At 35.8% G+C, this 25,155-nt stretch overlaps 1 protein-coding gene across 3 annotated transcripts in view; it reads right to left on the bottom strand.

Moving 5' to 3' along the window:
• Positions 1–25,155, bottom strand: part of FBXW7 (F-box and WD repeat domain containing 7) — a 231,044-nt gene that overhangs the window by 86,366 nt on the left and 119,523 nt on the right. For 2 of the 3 annotated variants that reach the window (XM_086704091.1, XM_086704092.1), the window contains 2 exons: positions 8,473–8,522; positions 7,227–7,808 (listed from right to left, as the gene is read on the bottom strand). In XM_086704091.1, the coding sequence (XP_086560217.1) occupies positions 7,227–7,739 (513 nt within the window). In that variant the 5' untranslated portion in view covers positions 7,740–7,808; positions 8,473–8,522. The remainder of the gene's footprint in view (positions 1–7,226; positions 7,809–8,472; positions 8,523–25,155) is intronic. The other variant, XM_086704093.1, reaches the window with a different exon arrangement.

Raw genomic sequence — 25,155 nt, 5'->3', positions numbered from 1 at the left:
AGGTTACTAATCCATACAGAGATAAAAATCCATTTTTTAAAAAATTCATCCAATCATTCATACTGCTAATTCATTGTCAAGCACATCACATTGTAGCCTAAGCAAAGAAACAGAAACATAAGCAAAGATGCTGCTAACAGTTTTAAACATGGACTGTCCAATTTGGATCTTACAAACACCTGGGGGTAAATAAAAGGAAGACCAAGTATTCAAGTCTGTTAAACTCTTCAGTGGGCCTATAGGTTTAGAAGATAATAAAAAGTCAAACCATTTTTCCACCAAAGGACCAGAAGAAAATCAGGATACTAACAGAGACCAGAAAATCTGAGGAGGAAAATTAAAAATTGGTATGAAGAAATAGTAATTTTAGCATTCAGTGGATCACTCAGATGACAATGCCCAAGAGACAACTGGAAATGCAGGACTGAGGCTTGGGTGAATGAGGAGCGCTCAAGACATAATTTTGGAGTTATCCAGCAAAGTGAAAACAGAACCCATGATGATATACACTCCTTTATCCTCTTCATACCATCTTCCCCATCACCAACAAAAATGTTGGTTTTTTGTCTCTGGTCTCTCTCAAAAAATAAACAAACTTTAAAAATAAACAAACATGTTTTAAAAGAATGAAGTTTAGAGAAACCTGACAAATTCTAATTAAAGGAAATTGCATATACCTATCAACTGGGAAGATCTGTGAATAGCATTCCCTTGGAAATTTATGTCACATTTTTATTTTTATCAGAGATGGGCTCAGCTTATTACAGTTTGTTCCGAATCCACAACTATACTCTTTCAAGTATTTATCTATTTATTTATATTTTTTTCCACTAGAGGGTGATATGATGACTGAACTCTAAAGGTCATTAAAAAAAAACACAAGACTTGTTTCCTTTGTGGGGAGTGAAGTGTATTTGTGAGATTAAGGGTGAGGGATAGGAGACAGATAAACAGAAATAAGGTCACAAGCCTTCATTTGTCAACTGACACCTGAGTGTCCCAGGCACTACAGTACTTACTTGCTTTATATATATATATATATATTTTTTTACTTAATCCTTACAAAAACCCTGAGAAGTAGGTATTATAGTCTTATTTTACAGATAAAGAAACAGTCCATGAGATCATTGTCATATAATAGGTGGCAAAATCAGAATTCAAGTTCAAATCTGAAAAGTTATTTTCACTCTACCACTTTAAGGGAAAACCCATCTTCTCCAGGGTGTCCCCTTCCCTCCACTTCCACTATCCTCTCCACATGTTTATTTTTTAAAGTTTTTATTTAAATTCCAGTTAGTTAACACACAGTGTAATATTTTCAGGTGTACAATTTAATGATTCAACACTTCAACACAACACCCAGTGCTCATCACAAGTGCACTCCTTAATCCCCATCACCTATTTTCCCCATCCCCCCACCAACCTCCCCTCTGGTAACCACCAGTTTTTTCTCTGTCGTTAAGAGTCTGTTTCTTGGTTTGCCTCTCTTTTTTGCCTTTGCTTGTTTGTTTTATTTCTTAAATTCCACATATGAGTGAATCCACGTGTTTTTTTTTCTAAAGTTTTTAAAAAAAAATTTTAATGTTTATTTGAGAGAGACAGGAGACAGGGAGAATGCATGCACAAGTGAGGAAGGAGCAGAGAGAGAGGGAGAGAGAGAATCCCAAGAAGGCTCTGCAATGTCAGCGCACAGCCCGATGCAGGGCCCGAACCCACAAACCATGACATCATGACCTGAGCCGAAATCAAGAGCTGGACGCTTAGCCGACTGAGCCACCCAGGAGCCCCAAATCCATGTGTTTAAAATTGGGTTAAACTGGGCAAAGTGAATATTTCTATGGTATCCTCCTTCACAAAGGTGGGAAGCAAGGCTCTATTCACTGGGCTATGTTTACTAGTGGATGTTATTCAAGATGACTGCCTTACATAGCTCTTGTTGCTCTCTGGATGTATTTACACCTAACGGAATTTGAATTTAAGTTCTTTGTCTTAACAAGAACAAGACAAGGAAGGCTAGGGACTTCCTGAAGCAGACATCACTCTCTAGAACTCTACATTCAACAGAAAAGAATTTACAGCCTGTTAGATTTCAGATGTTAGTCACATTGTCCTACAAAGTTTCTCAGGAGCTCTTGTTCAAAAGAGTGGTTGGAGAATGGAAGACTAGAAACAAAACTGTCATTCTGATCCCCTAATCTGGTCCCCTAGTGATCATTGTGCCCAATTTCTCTACTGTTTAGAATCTAGAAACAAGAAAAAGCCTCAGACTTTTGTCAATTTTAATAGACATTTATTTCTTATTTGAAGCAAAAAGGATAAAAAAGCTGTTTAGTTACTAGGAGAAATCTAACAGTCAGGATGGGAAAAAATAGACTAATTTGAGGTTAAGGAACAAAATTATGTGACAACAGATGGAAGACAACAAGACAGGCATGGAAGAAGCAGAAACTGGTGCTCAAGCATGGTTTTGTTCATGAAAACATCAGGAGAATACAAAAGACTTGGTCTAATGGTAACCTCATTTGCTTTTCATTTTAGTGGAAAATGAGTTGCTACTCTGCATTAAACATGTAAAAAGAGTTTTATGTATGGGCTGGGCATCTCCTTAGGAAACAAGATCCGCCCCCCCCCCCCCCCACACACACACACACAAGCAGGGGAGGGGCAAAAGAAGGAAAAAGAGAATCTGAAGTAGGCTCCACGCCCAGCACAAGCTCAATGAGGCCTCAATCTCACAACCATAAGATAATGACCTGAGTGAAAACCAAGTGTCAGACACTTAACGGATTGAGCCACCCTGGCACGCCAAGATTTTTTTAATATAAGGCTGTACAGAGGGAGTTAAAACTGAAAAGATGAGCATTCCTATCTGAGGAAGCAAGTTGACTTTAGAATTTATAGGCAGACTAGTCAAATTTACAGAAATAGACAGCACAGAACTCTTGGTTAAAAACAGGTTTGGTGTACTCTGGAAAAGTGATGCCTGTTTTCCAATCTCAAATTTCACTGTCATTTCTTCTTGTTACAATTTTAGCCTTGCACCTTTATATCTTCAATAATTTTTGTTAAATACCACACAGAAAACCACTTAACTGAGCCCTAATGATTTCAAATGCGACACTGTATTAGAAAGTTATCACACTCCAGAGTCTAGAACCTGAATAGACTTGTAGCTCTGTTGAAAATCTTGTGTAGCAATATTTTCCAAATTCTACCATAAGGGGCAGCATAGCACATGGAAAGAAAGGTGTGGGTTTTTTGTTTATTTGTTTGTTTGTTTTGTTTTGTTTTGTTTTGTTTTGTTAAATTAGGCAGATGTGGATTAAAATCTCTGGTCACTTACAGTGTCATTTTTGGTCTCTCTGTAACTTCTACTTACTTATCTATCACAGGAACTTGCAAACAGTATACGGGCTTAATAAATACCAATTCTTGACTGCCCTTACACTTGACTTTTAACATTAAGATGGTCTGAAATTTCTAATGTACATTATTACGTAGGTTCCCATATGAACAAATCTTTGGTGACTAGGGGGAAAAAAAGACTGTCCTAAGAGTTTTGATAGTTTCAGTATGTTTTCAAAGAAAAGACCAAGGCAAGGAAAGACCAAAAGTGGATTTTCTCATTAATATATTTGCATATACAGCATGTTCAGGAATGATTGAATAAGTAAGTATAGCTGGCGCCAGGGTATATTTAAGAAACTGCATCCCCCCCCCCCCAAAAAACAAACAAACACGTGAAAGATATGTTGGATAAAACTGTAAAGTAAAAGGCTAATCCCATTTTAACATTAAAAGGGGGGGGTTTAAAAATGATTCTTATACCACTACTCTTCTTAAAAGTCACAGTTTAAAAAGACTTAAAAGAAACTGTGGCCAAGGGTAAAGTCTGTTGAAGTGTTTTATGTTTAGAATGATCAAAATTTAAAGCTGCTCCAAAATAAAAATACGATAAAACCTTGGTTTGGGAGCATAATTCATTCCGGAAACATGCTTGTAATCAAAGCACTAGGAAGTATATCAAAGCGAGTTGTGATCATGTGACGTTTGGCATCACATGGTACTCGTATTGCAAGACATTGTTCGTTTATCAAGTTAAAATGTATTAGAAATGTTTGCCGGTCTTGCGGAACACTCACAAAACAAGTTACTCGCAATCTACAGTTCTATATTTGAAATAATGAGAGCCTTTCCTTACTTACTATATTAAGATTTATTATATACATGAGTGACCGACATTTTCTTCTTAAGCAATGAAGTAACAGGTGACATCTGTAAAGTATTGGTGAGAAAATAAAGCACTCTGGGAATGATCCTAAAGAAGAGTTTCAAGAATAGAAAAAAGGAAAATGGGCCAAATGAAGCTCAAAATACCTCATTGTAGAAGGGCATTGCTGCCTTGGCAGTCAAAAAGTTTATATTCTTCTTGCCATATTTGTGAAGGAAAATGACCTCAAAATAAACAACATATCAAAAGTATGTACACAGCATACCTATACAGATACACACACACACACACACACACACACACACACACACACACACAGACACTCATGCACATATACACATCTATCCCTGCAGTTGCTAGTACTCAGTCCACTCCTGTGGCCTTGTGTGGACTGCACAATATCTTGCATTTCATGACCTGAGAGACACTAGGAAAAAACTGCCTTAAAATTGTTACTTTGTTTTTAAGGAGGTAACAATATAACTACCTAAAATACACCTAAAAGTTCTGTTTACAGTTTCATCTTGAAGGGAAAAAAAAGATAAAGCATCTGTCAAACCTGTGTACTGGTAGTTTTCCTACAGAACAATCTAATGACTTCTCCTTTTGGAAAACTAAATGTTTTGTCTAGCTGGCTTTCTTGTCTTTAAAATATAGCAGAACTCACTGATAGCTTTGCATTGTTCGACAATGCTTAGTTTCAATTAAACTTCTTTCTTAAACAAGATAATGCAGTAAAATATTAAGCCCCGTTCTTCCACTTGAATCCTCAAGAAAAAGAGAGGTAGAAACCCCCTCTTTTAATGTAGTAACCTTGAGGGGGAGAGATCAAGAGATCTGGGGGACAGAAGCTGGGTGGACTGCATTGTAAAAGGTCTTAGCCTTACCAACAAAGCAGGCTGTAGCTATTAGGGGTAGAGATTCAAAACACTTCAACACCTTGAGACAGAGATGGCAGAATGGATATAAATCACTACTGAAGTCAGCCCCTTCTCAAACCAACTAAATAAAATCTAAACTTGCAGACAGGCTAGGTAAATTAGGGATAAACATGTTTTAGAAGGAGTTTAAAGTTTCACAACCTTAAGCAAAAATGATACAGCAATTCAAGTATTAAACCTAGTTCCTGAGACATTTTATTCCAGGTCAAGTTACATTAAGGGAGACGATGTTACATCTGTTTGTATATTTTTTATGGGCTGAATCACTGATTCACTATAAAATTTTAAAAAAAGCAAATAAGAACAAGAGGATAGACTACTATGGACATTATTCATTTTAATGTCTGTAAAGTAAGTAAGCTATCATTTGAATGAAAATATTCCATACCAAAGAACTGTTTAACTTATAAGTCTATTCTACATGGACACTCATGATTTTTATCTAATTTTCAAATGATAAATAAAGAACCAAACAGCATGCAAACATAAAGATATATGAGCGTAGAAGCCTGGTTGGCGGGGGGGGGGGGGGGGGGGGGGGGAGGCAAAAGTTGTGTTACATAACTCATTGATTCTGAATATAATTCTTTTCACTTTCTCTCCTCTTTAAATTTAGACCATAGATAGCAACACTGCCTAAAATATTGATTAAATTCTAAGTCCAGCAAAAAGTACCTGACGTCTTATTGAATTTCCTGTAATTTCAACAGCACCAAAATACAGAGAAAATAAAATTCAATGAGGAGGAGAAGTCAGCACTTACTTGACTTAGGAGCTAGTCAACAAGACCAAGTATGTAAAGAAAACTCCTATTTACAACTTTATCATTTTCTAGGGTTAGTGTGTATGTGTGTTCATATTCATTACAACTTAAAAATGTTTCGATTATAGAATATTTTAAACATACTTTGAAAACCACACAGAAGAATACTCATGAGCCACCCCACCCTAATCTCTGTAACCTGGCCTCAACAATCAGCAACTCATGACCAATCTATACTGTCTCCTTTTCTCCCCTTCAGTATTATTTTGAGGTAAAGCCCAGGCACTATATCATTTCATTTTTACTATATTCGATTGGGAGGGAAGGGGAGAGACTACAACAGAAAGATTGGGGAGTGAGAGAAATAATGCTGCTTCTTTTCTTCTACAATCCCCACCCTTTGTCATAACCACAATTTTAAGGAGTAGCCGGGAGTATTTTGAGGAAAGAAGCCCACATGCCATCCCAAACAAGCACCGGCAATTCCAAATTTACTGCAACTGCCCAATCACTTCCTCCTTCCATCTCAGTCGACTTCAATGTTTCAGGACCTCCCTGCTTATCTAGTAGCAAAGATGACAGACAGTATGACTGACTGGTATACTTCAGTCCTTAATTTCTGGCATAGCCACAAAGGACTGCATCCAATGGAAATGTTGTTCTAGCACTAGATTAATCAACAAGTCCCAGAGTTGATAAGATTTCTCTGGTTTAGACAGAAGTCTGCCTACCTTTTGAAACAAGACTATGGCTAACTCCATGGGCTACTACTAGCTGAATGAGATAAGAAGGCACATACAACAGAGCTGTCTTCTAGGAATGGGAAGGAAAACAAAAACTGCAGATAAGGGAAGTGGTGGCAGAAACTTGACAATAACTTGTGCCTTGGAGTGACACCTGTGAATACACAGCCCACCCCAGCAGCTGCATTTTGTAAATAAGAAAAGTTTCTTTACGATTTGATTTACACAAATCGTGTTTCACTGCAACACTCTCCGCTGCAAACAAACTACTAACACCCGTCCTAGGGATAAAATTTATGGTAAAATTTGATATTAATGATTTTTCATAGTAATAGGATCAATTACCCTTCCCTCCGTTTGTAATAAGATTGTGCCATTATCAGTACTTCTGTTTCTAATACTTTCTGTAAAACAAAAATTAGTTCATTTTATTACTACACATCTGATGATGAATTTTGTGGTAATAACAAAGAGCGTGAGGACAGTTTCATTACAATGAATGTGCATAGGTAAACGTCTCAGGGGAACAGTGAACTAAATATACTCACTTTTGTTGTCTTTGTATAGAACGGGGAGGAGAGTTGGTGAATAGGCAGGTCCACGATACTAGTGGAGTTTGTGACACTGTTACTATGTGTATGTTCATCTTCCCTGCTACTGTCATCAGACTGATCAAAATCATCACTCTCCTGGTCCATTTCCTCTTCCTCTTCATCCTCCTCATCTTGCTCACCAGCATGTTCTCCGTCTTCTTCTTGTTCTTCCTGATTTCCTGAGGAGTCCTCATCTACCGAAATGAATCGATTGTTGTTTTCTTCCAACCGTCCTTGCTGGAAGTCGTTCTGGTCTCCAAGCCTAGGTTCTGCTCGGATGACTTCACCATTCCTTGCGGTGTGCTCCTCCTCTTGTTGTCGGAGCTGCTGCTGCTGCTGCTGGTGCTGTTCCTCCTCTACCACGCGGTTCATCTGCTCCTCATCTGCCTGGCTTGAGGAAGGGTTACCTCTCAGAGAGCCTCCAGTTCGTCGTCTTTTGCTGCCCACAGAGAGCAGTTCCTGATTCATTTCCAAAAGCCAGCTTGCTACTTCTTGGACCTTGGCTAGACTATCAGAAGATGCAAAGGATTTCACATTCTGTAGGGAAAAATGGGGGTGGGGGGGAGAAAAAGGTTTGTTCAATCTATATTATCTTCCACTTTTATGTCCTAGGTCTATATTCCAAATTTCATTAAAGATTATAAAGTATCTGATGCCATGGAGACATTAAGATGTTCTTTAGAAATCAATAAAGTTTAAAATGTAGAAATTACGACACTTTACAAAGACAGACACAAAAATCACATAGTAAACAGCTTTATTTTAATCTTTTAAACAATTTTAGAATGAAGCCTGATAATTTAGTTGCTTTGACCAACAAAACATAATTTAACCAATAAAATCATTTTCAATTTTAAATCAGTTCATAAATGATATCTTTTGTAAAGCTTCCAGAAGATGTTATGAAGTACATCATAAAAAAAAAACAAAACAAACAAACAAAAAAAAAACCATTCAATGCTCAGTTAAGTTCAGGAAATGCTGAGGTAAACCAAGATAAAAAGGCCTTCTTACCTTTGGAATTTCCCAAACTTCTCTGATCATAGAACCTTGCCTTAAGACATAGTTTTCCGACAGGCACCAAGTATAATTCATTATGATTTTCATTGTTGACAATGAATATAAATTGAATGGACAGTAAATAAACAAAAAGTTTTACTTTTATTTTTTAAAAAAGGAAAAAAAGTTCATAAGTTCATACCCTCTGACCCAGTAACTCCACTTCTGGCAATCTATCCTAAGGAAGTAATCCTAAAACAGAAAAAAAAATTATGCAAAGGATGCTCACTGCAGCTTTACCCACAAAAGCAAAAAATAAAAATAAATGTAAATAAAAATAATCAAAACCCAAACGTTCAAGAAAAGGAATCCATGAGATGGGGTACATATAGTGCAATTCCTAAACATGATGTTCATTTTTAAAAATTTGAGGGCATGGATGTTTATATTATGCTAAGGGAAATTACATGATCACAACATGATTTTTAAACTGCATAAATACAAGATTTCAAAATACAAACTGCTTTTGGGCGGTGGTATTGTAAGCACCTAAAACTTATTTTTTAACTACATTTTCAAATGCTATATATCAGACACATTTGCTTTTATAAAAGTTTTATAGAATGACACTAAAATTTGATCTGATATAAAATCTTTTCATAATGGTCATTCCTAAATTTCACCCTTTGCAGATACCTATATGGACGTGTTTGAGGTCATATAAAATAATGCCAATTCACTGCCCAAGTTCATATAAAACTCCTTTTAAAAATATCTTTATAGGTTTATGAGATAAAACAAATACAACATACATCTTCTATCATGTCCTAAGAATAACTACATTATATCACAATGGTCTTTATTAAAACAGCCTTATCTACTTTTCGATCCCTTGCCACTAGATGGTAAATCTCCCAAAGTGCCTCAGTTCTCACTGCAAGTTTTGAAATGGGGTTTGAAAGTCTGAAAGATAGCTTTAAAATAGCAATATTTCATTTTACTTTCTATAATCTACACTTGCTAAGAAATAAGCTGTAGTGTGGGGGGAAAATTCTTTAATTCTAATTACAACTAGAAGTGTAAGTATAGAAAGAGAAGAGTTCCAACGACTGAGCTATGAGACACTCCAACATTCAAAGAGAAGACTAACCAACAAAGGTAACTAACAAGGAGGACTGGGAATGGGTGGTATCTTCGAAACATTCAGGTAAAGAAAGTATACCCCGAAGGACAAAGTATAAAATGACAACTGTTGATGATAGATCAAGTAGGATGAACAGAAAGAATTGACCATTGGATTCAGTAACATGGAAGTCACTAGTAATAGGAGTTTGTTAGTTGAACTCTGATTAAAGTAGATTTAAGAGAGTAGGAAAAGAGAACAGAGATGGTAGGTACAAACAAGTTAGGAGTTTGCTGCAAAAAAGAACAAAAGGGAGTGGTAACTGGTAGGGAAAACAGAATTAAAAGAAAATTTTTTATTCTTCAAGACTGGAGACCTAGCAGTGTAGTGTATCTGTATATTAACAAGAGTGATCTGGTACAAAACAAAAAGTTTGAAACGTAATCAAGAAAGAGAAGAAATTGTGGTGTTCTTCTTAATTAATTAAAAGGGGATGATGGGAAAGAATTCAAAAATGGAGGACTAGTTTTAGTTAAAAAAACATGGAAACTTTATGGCAAAAGATAGAAAAGAAGTGTGGTATCACAGGTACTTTAAATTTATTTCTTTTTACCATATTTTTCAATGTGGAAACAGCTGGAAATAGGTGGGTTTTTACAGAGGTAGAAGTCTTTGGAAATTCTCTACTCATTCCTTCAACTGTTTTCCTTCTTCTTTCTAAAGTAGGAAGCAATGTCATCATTGTCATCATCATCAGAGTGATCTTGGGAGAAGAGTGTTAGAAATTTGAAGAAAGAAGGGGCGCCTGGGTGGCGCAGTCGGTTAAGCGTCCGACTTCAGCCAGGTCACGATCTCGCGGTCCGTGAGTTCGAGCCCCGCGTCGGGCTCTGGGCTGATGGCTCAGAGCCTGGAGCCTGTTTCCGATTCTGTGTCTCCCTCTCTCTCTGCCCCTCCCCCGTTCATGCTCTGTCTCTCTCTGTCCCAAAAATAAATAAACGTTGAAAAAAAAAAAATTAAAAAAAAAAAATAATAAATTTGAAGAAAGAAGTATGAAATAGTCCTTTAGGGAGAGAGAAGGAAACTTTCCTAGGTGCATGAGATTTCGATGATCAAATATAATCAATAAGCTATGATGTAATACATACTAAATATGCCTTTAAAAAGTCAAGTGGTTCTTATTTACAACTCAGACAAGAACAACAACAAAATTTCTATTTGAGGTGGAAAGTAGGTCTTAGGAAAAGCACATTAAATAACATATCTGTTGTTTTCTACAAAAAATTAAAATTAAAAAAACTACAGAAAATAAAGGTCATCAAAGTCTTATTGGCTAGTATATGTAGAAGACAAACTATGAAAACATTAGAGAAAGGCAGGTTAAAAATAACACGCTGAAAAACACTGACCTACACAAATGAATATATATAGTATCCTAATGTATATAAGGTAAATCTACTATTCATAGGTTTCCTTCAAACAATCAAAATCTTGCTTTCATAACTGTATCTAAAGTCAGCTCTCCTAACATTAACAGAACATTTTTCACTTGGATGTTTATGCATAGAACAGCACGATAACAGGGTCAGTACCTTGGGATAATGCAAACCCCAACCAACTGCCCTTTGTGTGTCCAACCTAACAGGCAAATTTTTAAGAGACTAAAACAGGTTAAATGCCATATTGAAAGCAATTCATAAAGTGCAAAAGGTGAAAGAACAAAGGGCATAAAGCTAATCATAAAGAATATGTGAAAAGTAGGGAGGAGACTGTTGGTAAGCCGTCGGCCTATCAACAAATAGAAAGTGTACGACTGGCATTTCTAAAATAGTACTAGTACTGGTCAATGGTGAACACTTCTGTTGCCAATTATGAAAACAAAAATTCAAATCACTATCATTCTGTAACTTTAGTGTTATATTGGGAATTACAGAGAATAAAGTATCTTAATTTAAGCCAATAAAGTTAACTGACTCATATTTACAACCATGGCATAGAGATAGCTTTCAAAATAATACAGATTCTTACAAACAGACCTGGTCAAAAATGGTAAATCCAAGTAAAAGAATCAGATTTAAAGCACAGTATAAAATTTAAAGCACAATATAAAATATACAATGACACAGCTAAAAGTCAGATTAGAGGAATCCCAGAATATTTGAAAAGGCTAAAAATATCTGACAGACTTACATAAAAATTTGTCCAAGTAGTATATATATTAGACTGGATTTCTCTGACCCAGTTTTGGAATGGAAAATAGGAATGAAAATTTCATCTTCTATTGGTATTCATAAACACAAAATTAAACAAAAAAATCCAGTGTTTTTAGGAAATTAGTTCTAATAATAATCTATTAAAGAAGCTAATGACCTAATTAAAATAATAAATATTTATCCAATAAGATCAGAATCGATTAAATACCTATGGGGGAGGGATCTTTTAAAAAGTAGTTTATAAAGCCCCACATTAAGAAAAAGAAAACAGGGGCGCCTGGGTGGCGCAGTCGGTTAAGCGTCCGACTTCAGCCAGGTCACGATCTCACGGTCCGTGAGTTCGAGCCCCGCGTCAGGCTCTGGGCTGATGGCTCGGAGCCTGGAGCCTGTTTCCGATTCTGTGTCTCCCTCTCTCTCTGCCCCTCCCCCGTTCATGCTCTGTCTCTGTCTGTCCCATAAATAAATAAAAACGTTGAAAAAAAAAAATTAAAAAAAAAAAAAAAAAAGAAAAAGAAAACAAAGTTGACCTAAAACTTAAAACTGCCATATAGGAAAAGCTAATAAAATATTAACAAAAAATGCACACTTTCACTTTTAAAACTCTAATTCTGTAGAATTAGAACCTGTAAGAAACACAAACATCAACAAACAGAATCCTGTATCCTAAAAAGTCAGTGTAAAATCCAGAAATGCTCTTTTATTTCTTTTTACCAGAAGTATATAATGTCAAGATATATCAAATACATAACTTACGTTTTTATCAATAACTAGTGAGACCAAACTTGGAAGTAAGGAAAATAAAGTCTGATGGCTAATATACTTTGACATTAAATTACACAATTTCCTTGACAATTGGGCATGAGAAGAATGGAAATGACTCAAAGTCAAGAAAACCATAGAAATTTTAAATTGAAAATGTTCCTCACTTCACAGACAAAGCAACTGAAGCTGGAAGAGATTTAAGTAAATTTCTCAAGATTGCTAGCTTCCAGCTAGCTTCAAGCAAAGTAGAGACCAGAAAGAGACATTCAACTGAGTTTTCTTTTATGTGCCTCAGTCTACATTAACTATAGATGATAAAATCCTAAGAGTATTATTCTCTAACACTGATACTCAGCCTTCTTTTCCAAAACCAGAATCACTACAGTGCTCAAAGATTATTATTCTAAAACAAATACTTGCTGAACACTCAATATGCTTCAGGCACATTTTAATTTTCTAGAGAATAATGTTGGAAATGTTTCTTTACGAGTTAATCGCCGACCTTTCACCCAACCAGAACCCATGAAAAAATCAGATTTTACATTATAAATAACTCTGTATGTGTGTATGTATTTAAACAAACCTGAAACAATGGTTTAAAGAGATAATTATGAAATATTCCAGATACCTAAAATCTCTATAAATCACCACCCTTAATTAAACACAGTCCATTCTCATTATTCGCAGTAATTGTGCTCTATAAAGTTACCACAAATACTGAGCCACTGCTCCTAGAGGAAACACAGAGTTAAGTTCCTACAAGCCTTGGTCACAAACATTTTGGCCAACTGATCAATATATAATCTTTTCATATGTATGTTTCTATATAAAGACATGTACTGAATACATATTGTTGATTCATTAACACTGACTCACAGTCAGCAATACTATAAATTCATGTCTGAACAAAGCTTGTCTTATGCTCTCCATAAGGCACATCACAACACTAGACAGCACCTCACCACTATGCCTGGAGACCATTTTAAATGGCAAATTACCAGTGAAAAGCTTTTAATGAAAAATATTTCACTAAATAAACCATAAAAAGGACACTTGTTTACAGTATGAGAGCTGAAACAAGAAGGCAGAGAGTCACTTTGTTTGACCTCAGAAAGGAATGTGCATGCCAAGTGATTTTTTTGCCACCCTGTGCACGCTCGAGTCCACAAATGACTGTGAAAACATCATGAATATTGCTTTTTGGTGTCAAAAATAAACTGTAGTGCATAAGCAAATTTGCAAATACAGATCTGCAAATAATGAGCATGAATTGTACCTACTTTATCTCAATCCTTTAGACAGAGCTGTGCTTGCAGTGCAAGATTCACACAGTATTTTGAGATACCAATGAAGAAGCCACAGCATTACCAATTATTGCTTCTGGATATATAACAAAGGATAAATGATCAAAGAAATTGAAAGCTCTAATAGATAGTCATCACTAGATTTCTCACATAAATGAAAATTCAGATAGCCTATATTAAATAAAGTTATACTTTGTATAAAGTAATCTCTAGAAAGCAAAGGGGAGAGAGTGGCATCATTTTCCCTTTGTAATTACAGTGGGCAAAACAGGGTTCTTCTGGCAGCATCTTTCACAATAGTGTGAAGTCCAGGGAATTATGAACCTAAGGATGTCTGAAGAAAGAGATGCCTCAACAGTCAGTTCCATCCTAGGATGAAGGAGAAGTATGATAATAATTTTGCTTTTCAAAAAAAATCAGAAATAAGGTTACTGTGATAGAAGAGAATTACTCCAGGACTTTTACCCACGTCCCAGAAAATAGTGGCTAACTTTTGGTCATTATACTTTGTTCATTTAGTGGCATTTCAGACCTAATTTCAGTGTTTTGTTTTTTTTTTTAACTAGTTGCTCAGAAACTTTTTCACTAATTTCTCATGAACCTTGCTTTTCAAAAATCTTTGATTAAAAACCATTTGAACTTATTTCAGGATGCTTAAAGGAATCAAAGAGGGCAAGTTCACATGTTAAACAAGTTGAGCTCTGAAAGCCTGTCTTAAGAGTAAATTAGAGCTGTAAGCCTCAAAAGATGTTTCCAAGACAAACATTAACGTTGAAATTACCTTTAAATCTAAGTAACTGAGGAACACTAGTTACACTAATAAAACAAGGGGTAACTTTAAGCAAACTGCCAAAGCCTCCAAATGACTATGAAATTTTTAGACATTTTTAAAATTACATGGCACGGGATCATCCATTAGACTACAAAGTCATTTAAGAAGCTTTAAGACATAGATCGCAGGAAAACAAACCAAATCGTACTGATGATCAAAAAGGATAACTTAAAACTTGCAATCACCTTCAGCAAGCAGTTTAGGATTTCCCTGAATCTGAAAGCAGCTTCCCTAATCACCAGGAGCCCTCTTCTGGCCACACCACTTACCAACACTCCAACCTCATATAATGAAATCTATACATACCCCAAGTTAATAATTTATTTGTTAATTATAGCCAAACTGATTAACAGTATCTGGGAATACATAATAAAATGCCATTTCACTCAGAATAAATGTCAATTTTTATGGTTACCTATCTATATAATAATCTACAGACACCACCAACACTATGTGCTTATATTCTGTTCTTTTTTTAACTTTACTCTTTCTAATCTTGTTCTTTCTTCAAGAAGAAAATATGCTGCTATCTCAGAGCCTTTGCACTGGCCACTCCCTCTGCCTGAATGCTCTCCCCAGTAGATCCATATGGTTCTGCCCATTGCTTTCTTCAGAATCAGTTCACATGTCCCCTAAACAATGACACTTTCCCTAATAATTTTATTTAAAATAACAACTTCCAGGGTGCCTGGGTGGCTCAGTCAGCTAAGCATCCGACTTCAGCTCAGGTCACAATCTCACAGTCCATGAATTCGAGCCCCACGTCAGGCTCTGCGATGACAGCTCAGAGCCTGGAGCCTGCTTCAGATTCTGTCTCCCTCTCTCTCTGCCCCTCCCCTGCTCACACTCTGTCTCTCAAAAATAAAATAAAAACATTGAAAAGAAGTTTTAAAAATAATAACTCCCTTGCATCATACTTCCTTTCCCCCTTGCCCTGTTTTACTCTTCTCCATAGCACTGTATAAAAGCACTGGAATAGTGTATGCAATACAGTAAGTGCCCATCTATCTATCTATCCGTCTATTCATGTATTACCTGTCTCTTCCCACTAGATTTTAAGCTTCCTCAGGAAAAAGATGTTCCTTTTTCACCACAGCTCTCTTCAGCACCTACCCAAAGCCATAAGTGTTCAGCTTAGTCCTCAAAGCATTTTTTAGTCAGTAAATAATTATTAAATCTTTTTAAAGTCAATTATATGCATTCTTTCTCACCAAAGAACTTCAAGCCAGGTCACAAACACAATATCAAATATTTAAACACATTTTTAAAAGCTGTACTGTGAACATGTTACATGTTGTATTTTTTAAACTGGGTATAAATCTAGCCTTAACATCTATTTATCATTTTTTTCTTTTATCAAATTTCTTGTTATTTTAACACAAGCTATAAAAAAATAAATACGTGACTAAAAAGATTGATACTTCAAAAGCACAGAATTTCTTGGGTAATTCTAGTTCCACATGGCTTATACTGTTGTTAACTGGGAAATCAAAGATGTACCTTAAGGTGAAAATCTTCCAGGGACTCCAAAATTGGCTAAATAGGTCCTTAGCAATGTAGATTAACAAAAGCAACACAAAATGAACAATATGGGGAGCACTGTGCAAATATTCATGTGAGCAGCAAATTTTATGGTTTGGAACAATGATTTAAGTCCACATGGCTCATCAATCATATATATCTTTACTGGAAATAACATAAAACACTATTTCTCAGTTCACATTACAATACCTATTTTTTGTTTTTTAACTTATATGTTTTTGTTTTGGCCAAATTTAATTCCTCATTCCCATTCAACTCTACTACATCTGCAATTTGCATTTACTCCACTAAAACCAAATTTGAAACTGGCTGCTAAATCCCACTGGATCTTTTACCATTTTTGTAGTTTTTTACATTTACTGAATAAGCATTCCCTCTTCCTTACCACTCTCTTGTCCCTTAATTTCCTTTGGTATCATTCTTTTCTTGATGTCATTCCTCGGGTAGTACTGTTCTCTGTTGCTAGCTCCTTCCTTCTCTGCAGTGTCTTTAAAACCTAATAAAAGAAGTACTTTTCTAACTGCTACGCCTGCATTGGAGCCAGATCATATTACTGAATAAGGAAATGTTTTTTCCAAGTCTTTTATAAGATAAATAGTGTCTAGGCAATATTTTTATCCATATTGCTTTGGCTTATGATTTGAGTTGGTTTACTATTCAACACTGTTGAAAAATTTTCATGCTGTAATATTAAAATGAATTTACAACATTTATTTAAATTAAATCTGCTGAACCTACATTAAGAAAAATTAAGCCCCATTTTGGTTTAAGCTTGTTACGTGAAATTTATTACATTTTTTATGAGTCTGAAAAATTTATGCAAAGATAAAAGATATTTATCTCAAGGAAAGTAAGTTAAACTTAATTAACAGGGGGTTGTATTTTCCCCCAAGAAAAGTTGGCTAAAATGTCATTTTTGGTTTTAAACATGAAGGGAAAACTACTCTTGCACATACCATATCTAATTTGGATCTCATACAGTAGAAGTTAATGGTAAGGCCTATTCAAATAAGGCAAAAAAGACAAAGTAGTAAAGTAAAAAACAAAAACTGTAATCTCTACCTGCTCTACTAACTTGTATTAAAACAGATACACTAGGGTGCCTGGGTGGCTCAGTTGGTTGAGCCTCCGACTTGGGCTCAGGTCATGATCTCACGGTCTGAGTTCGAGCCCCAAATAGGCTCTGTGCTGACAGCTCAGAGCCTGGAGCCTGCTTCAGATTCTGTGTCTCCCTCTCTCTCTGCCCCTCCCCCACTTGTGCTCTGTCTCTCTCTCTCTCTCTCTCTCTCTCTGTCAAAAATAAATAAACATTTAAAAAAATTAAAAAAAAAAAACAGATACACGTTGTGGGAAGAGGGAATCACACAAAAAGAGGCGACTGACTAATGAACTTTCCAATACAAACAGATCCACAGACAACATTCTCTACTCAAAAGAGGGCTGACAATTACCAATAAATTATTTTATCTACAACTTACTGATCAAGCTGATGTACCATGAGCTGTACATATAATAATTTTTATGTGATTCCTAAGATAAGATTATTTTAAGTGTTTCCCCAATGTAAAAAGATTGAGAAAGACTGAAAGTGAACATCAGTAATGTGACAAACTGATATTACGTTTACCTAATAAAAAGTAATGAAAGTAAAATAGCATCACTTCTTTGAAATTCTAGCCAACAATGCATAACCTGAATCCACTAATGAGGAAACAATAGACAAACCCAAATTGAGGGTCCTTGTTCAAAATGACTACCCTATAATCTTCAAAGGTGTGAAAGGAATGAAAGTAAAGATCAAGGCACTGTTCCAGATACAAGATAACTCCATGCAGTCCATGATTTTGAATGGAATCTTTTTTATTATAGGAGTTAGCATTTGAACAACTAGTGAAATATATTTGGGGTAGGAGGAATAGAAAATCTATACACTGATGCCAATATCCTGATTTTAATGGTTATACTGTGATTATGCTGGAGAATGTCCTTTTTTATAAGAAATGCATACTCAAGAGTTTGGGGGTGATGGTACATCACGTTGGCAAACTTATCAAATGGTTCTGGGACTAAATAAGTTCTTAAGACTATAGTTGGGACTTTTCTGGAAGTTAAAAAAAATGGGGAGCAGGGGAAAATCTGGACATCATTTTGGTTCCCATTACTTGTTACAAACTATCTTTGCCTTGTCCTGACACTTTTGCCAACCAATCACATCATCACTAAGTCCTCCTAAGTCTACCTCTTAAGCAGATCCACAATCGATTCCACTTCCCTAGTGCTGTTTAATAAGCAGAAACTATCTGCCTCTTACCCAAACTATTTGAACACCATCCTTAGTAATCTTCCCATCTTTTGTGTCCTGTACCTCTCACCTACCCTCTATACTGCTGCCAGAACATGAAATATTAACATCTCAGTGGCAGTTTCCAAACTTTTTACATGCTGAACTCTTTGCTCAAATGAAGGCAAAACATTAAACAGGTAGAGAGCTTGTGAGGGACAACTGGAGGAGAACACTGTTCACAGAAACAAAGCAACCCAAGTGACTCTGCAAAACTTTTGAAACTATTCTATAGAATAAAATCTGAACGCCTAAGCACAGTACACAAGATGCTCCTAATCTGGTCTCACTTCTATCCATCTTCAATATAAACTGATTTGTCTTAAACTATACACTACCCAAAAATATTATCTACTTGTATTCTCCTAATATGCTCTATGTTCTCATATGTCTGTATCTTTGTAAGAAGATGTCTTTCTTCTCTTTGACACAGTTCTTTGCCCACCCTTTACTAACTCTATCTGGCAATGTAAGTCACTTCCTTCATTCTTCTGTTCTTCTGTGTCACAGAACTGCTGAAATTGGCAAGCACAGGTCTTGAATACAAGGACCTCCCCCTTCTGCTTATAAAAATAAAACAGTGGTAGAAAATTTAGGGAACGGTTGGGAACATGCACTAATAATAAAAGAAATGCAGTAACTATTGGGTTGATAAAGGGATAAGCTTGACCATAAAGGATTGACATATTGTGTGTGAGTTGTCTTTTATAATGTATATTATAGAAAGTAGAAGGCTAAAAAAGTGAACAGGTGGGTTATTTCAAGTGTCTCACCTTCCAATTCCATGAAGAAAACAGGAATTACTTTTGCTTATTCTCTCTTCCTGATGTTAACTGACACCACATATCAAGTATATAATAAAATGCTAAGCTTTAAAGTGCAGGGATATGCCAGTGATTAGACATAGACAATATACAAGCTTTTTTCACATTTGGGAAGTGTACTCAACTGTCCATATAACTTTATTACAGTCCATATAATCTATTACTTCCTGCAATTTTTAAAACCGTTAACCAACAAATATATACAAAATTCATAGGATAATTTTTCCATTTCCTAGAATACATTCAAAAACGTTCTCATACATTCTAAAGTAAAGCATGAGAATACAGATTTTAAAATATGAAAACTTAAGTGTCCATCTTACATTGTTACCAGATATTTCTATTTCTTTGTGGTAGTTCAAAACTAAAGTCTACTTCTGAAAAACACACACTTATCACTGAACAAATAGATCTCTCCTACAGGTCTTTTAGGTAGAAAGGTGCCAACATCATTTCTTGGAGCAGGAGGGGTATCAGGTGTGCATATAAATGCTGAAATGTGTGTGATAAAAGTCAACAATCACAGAAGTCACTCATGTACCAACTTAGTCATTCATCATTCAAATACTGAATGAAAAATTGGATGAGACACAGTTAACTAAAGAAAATATAAAAAGATTGATAAACATATGAAAAGGTATTCTATAAAACTAGCGATCAAGGAAATGCAAATTAAAACCACAATGCAATACAACTTCCCACCAACAAGAATTGCTAAATTAAAAGGGACCAAACCCACCACGCATTGGTAAAGACAGGAAACAACTAAACCTCTCATACATGGCTAGTGGGATTGTACAATGTTATCACCACTGTAGAAAACCATTTGGCAATTTCTTATAAAAACACACACCCTGTGGGGTGCCTGGGTGGCCCAGTCAGTTGAGCATTTGACTTTGGCTCAGGTCATGATCTCCCAGTTCATTGGTTCGAGCCCCACATCAGGCTCTGTGCTGACAGCTCAGAGCCTGGAGGCTGCTTCAGATTGTGTCTTCCTCTCTCCCTCTCTGACCCTCCCCTGCTTGTGCTCTGACTCTTTCTCTTTCAAAAATAAACATTAAACACACACACACACACACACACACACACACCCTGTGAGCTACCACATATGCTCCTAGGTACTTATCCAACAGAAATGTCCACAAATAGGCTGGTATCATATAACAGCTTTATTGAGAAGAACCAAAAATGAACCCAACTCAAATGTTCACCAACAGAACCATGGATAAATAAATTGTGATACATTCATACAATGGAAATAAGTATACAAAGAAATAAGAATGCATGTCTGATACATGAAACAAAATGGGTATCAAAAACAGTGTGTTGAGAAGCATCTGGGTGACTCATTTGGTTAAGTGTCAACTTCAGCTCAGTCATGATCTCATGGTTTGTGAGGCTGAGCCCCATATCAGGCTCCGCTGCTGTCAGTGCAGAGTCTGCTTCAGATTCTCTGTCTCCCTCTCTCTCTGTCCTTCCCCTCCCCCATGCTCTGTCTCTCTCTCCCTCTCTCTCAGAAATAAACATTAAAAAAAAAACTGTTGAGTGAACGCCAGAAAAAAAGGCAACATTATATGATTCCATTTATATGATGTTTAAGAATACAAAAAACTAATCTACAGTGATAGTAATCAAAACAGTTGTTGTCTAAGTATGGATCGAGTGGACTTGAGAATGAGGGAAATTTGGGGAGTGATAAAAATATTCCATTTCTTGACTGAGGTGCTGATTACATAGGTATATGTATTGTCAAAACTCATCTATGGTTTCACTTTATATAAAAAGCACCTCAATTAAAAATGAGGATATGTATTAATTGAGGACAATGATAAAATTTCTCTGCCTTTTGACTCCTATTGCGAGCCTGTTAAATGCTGAAAATGGCTTTGAACTTCTTTGCTCTGAGTCCATTAATTGGGTCTTCTCTACACTAATACCAGATACAATCACATCAGAGAGCCAACCTAGAAGTCCAGAATACTGACTTTTCCACTTCAACAGTAAGGTGGCAGTTTTCCCAGAGTCCACACTCCTGGTACTAAGGAGTCAGCACAGCATACACTGTGAAACATTCTATAGCAGGTAGAGAGGACTTTGAATGAAGAATACAATAGAGCTAAAATAGCAACTGTACTAGAAGGAACAACAGTCTGACACCACTACCCTAAACAGCCAATGACCACAGTACCAAAGAAAACCAGAATCTGCTAAGTTTCAGAAATAACTCAGCATCTTTAAGGAATGCACATTACCGCAATGAGCAAGCACTTACTCAAATCCTTTTAGCTCTGGCCTCTACTCTGTCTCACTATCATTTTACAATAAGGTTTTGACCTTCAGAAAAAGCACACCACTGTAATATAGAAAATTTCGTCTATAGGAAACTAATCTATTTTTTTTTTTTTAATAAAGTTCCTATCTTAGCAGTTTTAGCATGGCAACTAATGTGGACCACAAAGGAAAAAAATGTCTTGTTATCTGCTTTTTAAATTTAGGAATCCTATTCGCATTTGCTACTGCTGGATGCCCCCTTGCCTAGGTTCCTGAGAGGTTTCCATCAGTATGTTAGAACTCAGGTAACTTGCTGCCTAGATTTTTTTTCTTGCTCACTGAGGAAAAACAATTACTTCATTCAGATGAATATGTCAGAGAATCACTATTCACAGAGAGACTCTAAGAAACAATCATTCCATCTTCCTCTTCAAATTCTTGGCAGGAAGGCTGAGTGGGCCTTGGGGGAAATACTGCCTGACTGCACTGCACACAGTGTGGTTTCAAAAAATGTGTATTTGAGTTCACAAACAGAAATAATTAAACTCTAACATGAGCTGGGTACTGGTAATACAATGCTGACCAAAGACATGCCCTGAATCAAAAAAAAAAAAAAAAAGAAAAAGGAAAGAGAGAGCAATGGCTATAAAAACACCGTTTTTAAAAAATTATGAAAAAATCTACCTTTGTTAGACCTTTGTAAGACATAGTATGAATGAGAAAAATAAAAGTTATATAATTATAATTATATAAAATAAAATAAGCTTCATTCTAGCCTGACTCCATCACTGCCCACCAATGTCCTTATCTGTCAATACTATGATAACTGTAAAAGCAAAAAAGGCAAAAACCATCACCACAAAAAAAATAAAAACTCAAAAACATCTAAAACATTAATTCTAATAACAAGAAACATTTATAATCTGTTAAAAACTATTCTTTTTTCTTTCCTTTTTTTAGTCAAGACTGAGAGCTATTATTTTCTAAATAGTAAGAAGTATCATGATTTTCTTACAAAGATCTTCTCTATTTATGTACAAATAAAGCAATACTGTCACAATGATTAGATTAGTAAACTAGATCCCTTACATAATGATCTGCAATTTTCAGACAAGAAATTTTTAAAATTTTTCAGGTTATAGAACAGTATTTCTGGACAAACCTAACAAGGCAGTGGTTGTAAAACACTCTCAAACTTCCAAACACCCGCAATCTCAGCACAATGCTGTGTTGTACACTCAATCTAAAACTAAGAGGAAGCATTGTGGATTGGTCACAACTCAAATTCCTTATCACAATGAGGACTGCCTAAGGATTTTACCACTACACTCAGCCATTCAAATAACCAGGCAGACAAAAACAGTGGTCATTGCTCTCCAAAACTAGTGATTTTAAGATTTGTTAGGAGGAATATTTCTTAGAACTTCAAGTTTCCAACAGGATTCCTTTACTCCAAAGTTATTCTTCCCACCTAGACAAAATTAGAATGCTAACTCAAAAGAATAATAATAAGAATAATAAGAATAATAATTGAAAGCCATAAAAATATGCCTTTTTTCTTCTGCAGAAACTTACCTACGCAGATAGAGAAAAGAAATACTAGCTGGAAATCTTTACAGTTAAGAAGCCTGTCTTATATTCAGGTTCGTAAAGATGCTTCCACTGCATTCATGTAATCAGCAAACAGAGAGCCCACTAGAAACTAACAATATGTTAGGTACAGCTTATTCATCTAATCTAGAACCCTGAGATCATTATTCCCATTTTACAAAACAGGGAACAGTCTCAGATTAAGGTCACTTGCCCAAAGACTTAGTAAGATTTAGCAACAGGCTTGAAACGGAGATATGTCTGAACGAAGGTTTGTGTTCACTCCACTAGGCCAACCTATCTTCCAACAAAGCATAATTAAGGATCTTGCAGCAGCAAGAGAAACAAAAGGCACAAGTGACGGTAACAGGACACCATTACTACTATCTCTTTTATATAAAAGAACCTTCTTAAGACAGAGACCACTCTTCTTTCTCCGACCCCTAAACATCACCTTTCTTCCAGTCAAGGCCTTGGACAGTGGGTCTAGGCCCTGGTAAAAAAAAAAAAAAAAAAAAAAAAAAAAAAGCCTTAAGGATGCCCCCAGCAAAGTAAAAGAAATCATGAGATTTTCTCCTAGACCCCCTGTAGGAAAAACAGGAAAAACACACCATATCTCCCCCACACCCAAAAACTCATGCACACATTCTAACTGCTTTTGCTTACTAGTTACAAAGTGCTCTTAAAGCTATATTTGAATCTGCAAATGTAGCTCTATAGTTGTATACGATTACAAGTATTTCGACAGTTTAAACAGATAAGATTTTAGGCAAAGCAATGAAATGCTATAGACTATAACCCAAAGTAGCTATCCAACTTTGTAATCTTGTTTCCTTATCAACTCTCAACACAACTCCAAAATAAGTTATTACCTATTACTGAATCTTACTTTGTGCCAGGCCTTGCTAAATGTTTTACATTGAAACTTGATTTCACTGTCAAAACAAACTTATGATGTAGATTCTACTTTAAAAGTGAAGAAATGAGATTCAGAAACCATGCTCCACTGCCTCTTAAGCACTATCCATCTGGTACACAGTTTCTCACTCCCAGAGTAGTAGAAATCACACAGTACTATGATCAAATTTAACCATTCCTGGCTCCAGCAGAGCTAATGGTTTTTCACTGGGGTAATAATAAGAATAATATTAATATCAACAAAGAACATTAAGAAATAGACCATCTCAGCACAATGTCAAAGCCAAGTTGACAGTGACACAGCTCCATAAATTTGAAGTAATAATATCCAGTGGGTTAACAGCCCAGGTTCAGTAGACTGTACAAATTCTAAATCTACCACCACACCTAGCTATGTAACCTTGAGCAAATTTACTTAATGTCTTTAAATCTTAGTTACCTCACCTGCAAAAGGGGATTTTAAATGGTACCTCTATCTTACAGGATTATGTAAGAATTACAGAGATAATGCATGTAAATGTTTAAAGATGTCCTGACATCTTTAAGTGAGTACTTAATGTTATTCTTATTAGCTATTAAACAGCTTATTAATATCAATTTTAAGAAGGCTTGAAAATAGGCTACTTCATCATGAGTTAAGTATAACATCAGAAGAAAGGAGATCAGCAGTTATTAAAGATACTGAAATTCAAATCTTTACTCAATTTGGGCTAGAGTACTTATTTACAAGGTTAGAGTAACTATCTTCCAAACCAAAACATACCAAAGGTTGGTTACATGGGGAAGGATGCATTTCCAACTCTTTTTCAGTGGCAAGAAAACTATTCTCTAACCTCTCAAAGGACAGGAACAGGGTCAATGGTATTTAAAATGTAATGGGCAGACCCCTGAGAATTGCTGAGACTTTCCAGATCTTTGAGGTCAACCTACTTTCATAATACTAAGAGCTTATTGGCTTTTGCACTCATTCTCTTCCAAATGTATATAACCTCTGACTACACAACTTGTGATGATGCCATTACTGTGATGGCTGATACAACTGTGCTTATGCTTTTAAAATTTCTTAGTTTTAATTTCGAATGCAGTAAACATTGATAATCCACGTACCAAAAACTATTTGGGGTCCTCGATAATTTTCTAGAGGGTAAAGTGGTTTCTAAGACCAAAA

This window comes from Puma concolor, chromosome B1 (assembly GCF_028749965.1).
Source record: "Puma concolor isolate L17-30 chromosome B1, mPumCon1.1.hap2, whole genome shotgun sequence".
Taxonomy (NCBI): domain Eukaryota; kingdom Metazoa; phylum Chordata; class Mammalia; order Carnivora; family Felidae; genus Puma; species Puma concolor.
This window is presented reverse-complemented; position numbering and strand designations above follow the sequence as displayed.